Here is an 8,081-nt window from a genome sequence, read left to right as displayed (position 1 = left end):
CATTTTAGGCAGTTTTCATAGCAGTTTCACCAGATTACCTCTTTACACCATTTTTTGCAAAATAAGATCAAAACCACAAAATTAGGCAGAAAAAATATAAATTAACATTAATAACAACATAATAAAATGGTCTAAATTTGGACTGATCAATATGTACGCTACGTTTGCTTGTATGGTTGAACATTCAAGAATGAATGTTCTTAAGGGGGAAAGAATGTAATACCCAGCTAAGCTCCAGTGTCGAAATTTCAACTTTTTTATGGAACCTCCATTGGAATCCGAAATCTCAAAACCAAAAACTTTAGAAGGGTAAAATGGTTTTTTTTTTTTATAAAATGAACTTGAAGCTTTTTAAAATGTGTTAAAAAAAAGAGTTTTTCAAGTAATCAAGGTTTAGTTGCCGAATATAATCTGGTAAACTCAGATATAAAAGGGCCTTAGCTCAATTTTAAGAGAAATTCTTCTCTCTTCTTTCTGGCAGGAGTAAGTCTAAGGCCCTTTGGTGATTTTTGCTTGAGTTTTCTTCAAATCCTTCATAAATTCATGAGTTTTATATTTTGTTTTGAAGAATCGAGTTTTGATTTTCAAGTTCTAGCTTATGCTGATCTTTGGAGCTCATTTCTTCTTCTCCTTTGAATTTCTCCTGGTTGCTAGTTTGTGTTCTTCAAGAGGTAAGCCTATTTTCTCAAAACTTGTCGCTTTTAGGCTCTTTATGATTGTGTGTAGATTGAGTTCTGGTTTTAGAAAGCATGCAAGGGATTGTATCTTTCTCTTCTTTTATGAGTGAATCTTGAAATGTCTGTGTTTTGTTGATGTTTTGATGTTTTGTTGAATGTAAGTTCACTTATATGTTTTTAGGGGTTTCTTAGGATAGTTTTAAGTTTTGTAAATGTTATGTTTAATCTCTCTTGTATAGGATTGGACTTGAGAGACCGTAGAGGCATACAGTGAGATAACTGCTTCAGAGTTAGGCATGCGTCAGCCAGAGGTGAGTAGTACTAAACTAAACTATTATTTTAAAGAAATCCAACGTTTTAAGCATGCTCATGCATCACGAATGTCATATATATATGATTAGGTTATTTGCATTAAAATTCACAAATATAATGCATTGCATAATTAATTGTTGTTGTGGATGGATGTTGGATGACCCACTAGCCCTCAATCATGTTATGATATGTTATGATGAATATGGAAAGATCAGGCCTTTCCCATTCTACGCCCCTGGTACTATGTTAGAAAAAATTAGGGTTGCCCATTCTATGCCCCTAGCTCTATTGATATGTTATGTCATGTTTAAGAGGAAGTTCTGAGGAGCACCATTGTGGGTCGGGGACTATTGGAATTATGGCAGGTTACTAGTGATAAGTCCATCTCAATGTAAATTATTTGTATTGTGATGCATTCATATGACCATATATTTTATTAAACTACTTTTATTTTTGTCTGCTCACTAAACTCTTGTAGCTTATCCATTTCCCTAACTCCAGTTTGTAGGACTAGAGTTAGCTCAGTAGGTTAGCAAAATTGTTTGGTATAGTTCTGATGTAATAGTATAGATGTGGACATGTAATAATTTGTGGAATATAATTGTGTTTTGCTCGAGTTTTCTTTTATAATCCCTTATTTATACTCTTTTATGTAAAAGTTTTAAAGTATAAGTTATGTTTAAACCAAACTTGAGGCATGTAATGTTGACTATACCGAAGCATTTGATGAGAGCTCTAATATGAGTTTTATGTTTTTCAGTTATGATGTATGCACATATTAAGTTTTGGTTAATAAAATGGAAATATTTTTTTATGCTTGTATGATCATGTATGAGATTATATAAAGTGTAACATGTTGTATAGTAGGCTTGCTACGAGTTTCGGCGACCTTAAGTCGATCTGAACCCTAGCGCCAGTAGCGGTTCGGTTTCTGGATTGTTACAACTCAATTCACCTCAAACCTATTTAGTCTAATGCTTACCACCTACAGGTCATGTGATGACTCGACAACCCTATCATTTGGTCCAAACGTTACCTCCTACCTTGTCCATAAGTTCTTTTCCACGGTGAGGACATTTTCAGAAGCCCGCTTGTTTTTCCCTTTACTACTGCTTGGTCCTCCTACAATCTCATGAATAAACCCAACGGGCTCATTCTCTTCAGAATTGACTGATATTCTTACCTCTAGTTCTAACCTCCTTTTTTCTCTATCTTTTCTAGCAAACCTCTTGAGCATGTCATCTCTAATGATTCTTTTGATCTCATCTTTCAATTGTTTTCACTCTTTTGTAGTGTGCCCGTAGTCTTCGTGAAATTGATAATACTTCATCCTGTCTCGCCTAATTGCTTATCTGGATTGAGTTTGGTGAATCATCTGACTTTTTTGTTGCTTTTCTTTAATCCATATGAGTATGTGTATTCGTGAGTCATTTAACGGTGTATAATTTGTATTTAAATTGAAATCGTAACATAATTTCACAAAAAAATAAAAGAATACCCAATATTAACACAAAAAGAAAGTGCAATTGAATTGAACATAATGTAAACGAATATGATACAGTCAAAGAATATGGTCCAACAATCCGAAGCATTTGAAGGCTAGTGATGAATTAAACTTCTGTGATAATGTGGGGCAGATCTAAGACATCTTTCATGACACATGCTCTGCTTTTTGAGTATCCTCACCAATTTTTTTCTACCTGTACAAATAAGATCTTAGACCTGTCACCTTTAGATTTGCTTTTGCCTTTTTTTTTTTCAGAAATTAAAAAAAAGTTGTTAAATCCCGCCCCCACCCCCCCAAAAAAAAAACAAAAAAAAAAAAACGAAATTTGAAAAAGCTTCATGCTAATTACATATGAATCAGATAATAAACATTATATTAATATAAAGCAAAAAAAATCTTATCATGAACAAAGCTTGGGTAAGGATCTGGGATTATTGTAGCTAGATACTCTTGACTTCATAATTTTTGCCATCTGGGATTGCATTTTTCTGCAAGCTTCCTCCAATCGGATCACCCTACATTGCATTCCTTGCAAATGAGCCTTTAGCTTGTCACTGTCAGTTGAAAGCTCAAGTTTCCCAGTATGAAGCACAACTTGTTCACTGGCTTCGTTTGTCTTTCCCTTGCTTCCCATTTCTCCCAATCTACTTGGGGAACCACCAAAGCGTTTTGAATTGTTAGTTCCTTGGAATAAGCTTTTGAGCTTGAGTTGCTGAGATTTGAGAGCTTGAACTGCACTTTTTGATGGAAATTTCTTGTTCTGAGAAAGATGCATGCTAGCTTCAGGTGAGAGCTTCTCACAGTTCAATACACAGTATATCTTCATCTTTTCTTCTTCAGATAACCCATCATGCACCTATATTAAAGAAAAGATGTTAACCCTACTACATCACATACGGTAGAAAAGGAAACCAACTATATGGTTAAGAATATTTGATAACAGCATACAGGACATTACCTCCATTATAATAGTTTTGTCCAATACCCTGAATCAAAATTCAGCAAATAGGATGGGACAAATGAACTACCTGTAGATAAATGTCTGTGGCATGGTAGATTTCATCATAAGAATCTCTAGCAGAGTCCGGTAAGGCGACAGCTAAGGCTAAGAACTTGGAAGGTTTTAAACAAGGATCTGGAGCTACTTCTGCTATATATAAATCCATCAACCTGGCTACTTTCTTCAAGCGCAAGGAAGTTACTAGCGAGTTTCCATCGTGTAAAAATGATTTCAAGAGCCTTAGAACAAGATTGATATCATATGAGCAAGACATCACATCATGAGATGGAATGAGCAAATTATCCAGAGTTGCTTGATCCATTTTGGAACCCATCATACTCTCCAACTTCTTCCTGCTACATTTGCTTATATTCAAATTCAAAGCAACTCGAAGAATCCCAAAAAGACTCTTGCACAAAACATAACTCCAATCAAGAATATAAAGCATGTCGATGACGGTTTTAACAACTTTTCGCTTTTCATCAGATGTGGCTGCGTAGAACTTTGATTTCTGATAATAAAGGAGAAACCTAATAATTATGGCATGATCAAATTTCTGAGAAACCATGGATTTTATAACAATTTCAATCAAATCAGAACTCAAAAACAAAAGATCCTCAAACCACCATGTTGGTTGAGAAACACTACTCTTCAAACTCTGGGTACTTCTAGTGTCACATGAAAACCTAATGCTGGAGTTATCTGGTGAAGTAGATGGACATGGACTTGATTCACTAGACAAAGCTACCCTTCCAACAATGGACTTCATACATTTCTCAGCAATAGCTAATGAATTTGTTGAGGGAAATAAATCTTGGCACTGCTTTATAGTGATCAATAGCTCAGACCATGTCCAATCATTGATTTCTTGAAGTGATTTCTCAGTTTTTTGTAATATGTTTTGAGTACCAGAAACAGAATTGTTCATCTCCATGAATTGTGCAGCACAATGGAGTGAAATATTGTAAGGAGTTATATCAATTCTTCCATTATTGTAGCAGAATCTGGACATAAGCTCAAAACTTTCAGCCCCTCCAGGGAAGTCATTGAATATTACTTTGAAATTTCTTGCAGAAGCAGTTGATTCACCAAATAATTTGCTTAATCTCCCTGAATAAGAAGAAATAAGCTTCTGAAAAAATCCAATAGGAATTAATCAGAAAACAGATATATGCAGTCAAAATTGTTGCACATTAATACAAAGCTAACACCAAAAGATCACATAAAAGGACTAACAGAGTGGAAAATTTAGTGGGACTTTAAACTACAGAATATTAACTAACAATTGTTTTGCTAAAGCAAAAATTAAGTAATTGTTCAGTACCCAGCAGACAAGGAAAGTGATAAGAAAATTCAACTTTTAAGCTTCTAAAACAAACTATGACTAAAAAAAGGGGAAAAGAAAAAAGAAAGAAAAGAAAAGCAATATTTAAAGGGAAATCTACAGCTAAAGCTCCCCCCAAAAAGCAGTGAGGTCATTCTCGATGATAAATTATTGGCAAAAAAGGTAAAATTACTCTTCAGCAATACTGCTGAGCCAAAAGAAAGGATGTCTGCTAAAGGGTAATAAACAGTAATAAATGTCATGAAATCAACTTTCTTGACCTTCTCAAAATGAGTCAACAAATACAAAAGAAGGTATTAACACTAAAGCCACCCACGAGAGTAATAGGTACAAAATGATAACAGTGATAATATGCAGCCAAATAAAAGAAAAAGAAGCCATGAGAGCTGACCCACAAGACTGCTATGCCGTTGTAGATTTATTAGGTTAGTCAGTACAACTGAAGAAATCATAGATAAATATGCAGTGAAAATTTTAAAAAGAAAAATAGATCAGCAAATATGTGAACAACATTGAAAACTAATCAAACAAAGTAAGCCATAGAACAGATAGAGGTAACAGATCTAAACTAAGTGAAAAGATAAACAAAAAAGCATCAATTTGGAAGCTCTAACCTTCTGTTTGACTGAATTGAATTCGTGTAAAATTTTTATTCTAAATAAGGGTAAGAGGCGAAGTGAAAAGAAATGAAAACTATGAGAGCGCCGGCATCATATTTACCTTGTCCACCATGAAAGTCTCTTCTCCATTGACATCCACTTCAAGATCACAACACAATGCCATGACCCAACCAAACAACCAAAAACCACTTCAAATTAGCGTCTTTTCCCTTTTTTTTTTCCACTTTATTTTTTTAACCCTGGGCTCGGAACTCGTACTAGAAAAGAAGTACTAACAACCCAAAAGAGAAGAAGATGTGGGGATGCTGAACAGGAAGGAGGGAGGAAGAGCGTAAAAGCCCATATTCTATGATGAAGACGACGACAAATAGAAAGAGGCAATGAAGAGACTTTAGTTCAGTAAATTGGGTGGTAGTCACTTGCTGTCGGAGCAAGAAAGCAATAGCTCTCAATTGAAAGATACAGAGAGAGAGAGAGAGAGGCTGAAGGTGCTGAAGAGGAATGAAGGTGTACACAGAGGGAAGAAATACTATTTATAACACCAGACTGGTGTCAAATACTTGTCCCCACTGAGACAGAAGGGAAAGACTACAAAAATGGTAATATGTGTGACCATCTAACTCACTAACTTCTTATGTTTTTGCCTAAAAATTGTTAACTGAAAATTTTTGATAGATATTATTAATAAAATATAATTAACTATGAAATTTATTATAATTTTAACTTGTTTTATTATTTATTTGTTAATTAAATATATGTAAAACTGAAAGAATATCCCTCAAAATTAATAATAAATTCCTCAAAAATCTTAATTCTTGATCCAAAGGCCACATCTATATATTTTTTTTCTTTGACTTTGTCCTTTTCACCCACGTAACGTTCATGATCCAACCGCTTTCGCAAGTCGCAATCTTGCCTCCTCTCACCTTTTGCCACGTTTCCACTCTTCTTTCCCATTCTTGGTTTGTCGTTTCTAGTTTGTCCCTCATTTGCAACTGCTCTTCAACCCCTTGCCTCTCTCGAGTTCCGCCATGACTCGGGTTTCGGACAAGTTAAACATCCAAATCACAATCCAACCATTCTTTTCTTCTTTAAATCTAATTTAGAGCTAAATTTTAATTTTAATTTTAATTTTCTCCATTACTAAATAATTACGGTTTCAGTTCAATTTTAAATTCTAATTTTATTTTACCTTTAATTTTAATTTAATTTAAATTAAATATTGATTTTTACATAAAAATTAAAACATTTTTATGATTGATTTTAAATTGTAATTGTAGTGATGTTAAGTAACTGTAATACCCGGTTAGATTTTGACATCAGAATTCCTACTTTCCGGTGGAATCTCCGTCGGAATCTGGAATTCAAGGATGTTGGAGCCTTCTAGAAGGGTAAAATGTGTTTTCTAAAATGTTTTCACATGATTTTTATGGTTTTAATGCAAAAGAAATTGAGTTTTGAAAAGAAAAGAACAATGAGGGAAGAACCTAGGTTCGGCCGCCGAACCTCAAGTTCTGCCGCTGAACATGGGGCTGTTTCGGGAGTGCTTTAGGCCTCCGAAGGTTTTGAGGGCAGAAACCAGGTTCGGCCGCCGAATCTCAAGTTCGGCTGCCGAACATGGGTCAGTTTAGGAGGCAAGTTAGGCTGCCGAAGGTGGTGAAGTTGTGGAAGCAACTTAGGCCGCCGAAGGTGGTTGACTGGCCACCTATAAAAAGGCCCTCAGACCGAAAATGGGCGAGTTTTCTCCCCATTCTCGAGCTCAGGTGTGTTCATGTCCTCCTTTGGCTGATTTCATGTTCTTTCTTCAAATCCTTCACGTTCTTATGAGTTTCCTTTTGGGTTTTGAAGTTTTAAGGCTTAAATCAAGTTTTGAGAGCTTGGAGACCCAAGGAGCTAGATTTCTCCCATCCCCAAGTTGGAGATCGCACCAACCCTCGATCTTCAAGAGGTAAGTGTATATCTTTACTTTCCTTTATGTTTAATCAAGTTTTAAGTAAGTTTAAGGAAGTTTTAATGCTTGAGTATGGGTAGATATGCATGTTAGGGTTTATGTGAGTTTTATGCTCAATGTATGTTTATGTGATGTTTATGTTGGAGTTTAAGTTAGTTTATGCCCCTTTATGCATGTGGGAGTGTGTATGCATGTTTGGGAGAGGGCATGTGAGGTTTGGGTTGCTTGGAGGTTGGTTTTGCTTGTGACGGATTCGGACCTGCTGTTCGGAGGGAACCAGGTTCGGCCGCCGAAGGTATGTCCGACTGCCGAACCTGCATGGAAGGCAGCTTTGGCCGCCTAACGTGCCCCCGAAGGCCAGGACTTTCGGATCTGTGCGAGACTTCGGCCGCTGAACCTACTGCCGAAGGTGCCAGATTTTAGGCTCTGGAAGGACTTTCGGCCGCCGAAAGTGCCCCTGAACCTGCATGGCTTTCGGCTCTGGAAGGGACATTCGACCGCCGAAGGTGCCGCCGAAAGTGCCCTGTCCAGCCCTTTCTTGGTTGTTTCTTATGCATGTTTTGAAGATGTTTGAGGGGATTTTTGGGGAGTTGTTTATGAGTTGTTTAGAGTGTGTTTGGCGCCTCATTCGAGTCCACCTGTGTAGGATCGGACCCGAGGGACCGAGGA

At 36.4% G+C, this 8,081-nt stretch overlaps 1 protein-coding gene across 2 annotated transcripts; it reads right to left on the bottom strand.

Moving 5' to 3' along the window:
• Window positions 1-2,851: 2,851 nt before the first annotated feature.
• Window positions 2,852-6,041, bottom strand: LOC110627996 (BTB/POZ domain-containing protein At3g22104). Of its 2 annotated transcripts, none has more exons than XM_021774425.2 (3): window positions 5,562-6,041; window positions 3,525-4,628; window positions 2,852-3,352 (listed from the first exon to the last, which is right to left on the bottom strand). In XM_021774425.2, the coding sequence occupies exons 1-3, from the start codon at window positions 5,622-5,624 to the stop codon at window positions 2,897-2,899; spliced, it is 1,623 nt and encodes a 540-aa protein (XP_021630117.1). In that variant the 5' UTR covers window positions 5,625-6,041; the 3' UTR covers window positions 2,852-2,896. The 2 variants fall into 2 exon arrangements, with proteins under 2 accessions (XP_021630117.1, XP_043804569.1); XM_043948634.1 differs by having other exon boundaries at window positions 3,525-4,606; window positions 5,562-6,040.
• Window positions 6,042-8,081: the final 2,040 nt, after the last annotated feature.

This window comes from Manihot esculenta, chromosome 12, assembly GCF_001659605.2.
Source record: "Manihot esculenta cultivar AM560-2 chromosome 12, M.esculenta_v8, whole genome shotgun sequence".
NCBI classification, from domain to species: Eukaryota; Viridiplantae; Streptophyta; class Magnoliopsida; order Malpighiales; family Euphorbiaceae; genus Manihot; species Manihot esculenta.
Note: the sequence above shows the minus strand (reverse complement) of the source record. Positions and strands in the feature narration are given on the sequence as shown.

Bases quoted from the DNA above. Each gene is read 5' to 3' on its own strand.
- LOC110627996 (XM_021774425.2), bottom strand. From the start codon at position 5,624: ATGGCATTGTGTTGTGATCTTGAAGTGGATGTCAATGGAGAAGAGACT. The intron at 4,629-5,561 runs GTAAATATGATG...GGATTTTTTCAG, and splicing joins AGACTTTCATGGTGGACAAG to AAGCTTATTTCTTCTTATTC. The intron at 3,353-3,524 runs GTAGTTCATTTG...TCTTTAATATAG, and splicing joins CCACAGACATTTATCTACAG to GTGCATGATGGGTTATCTGA.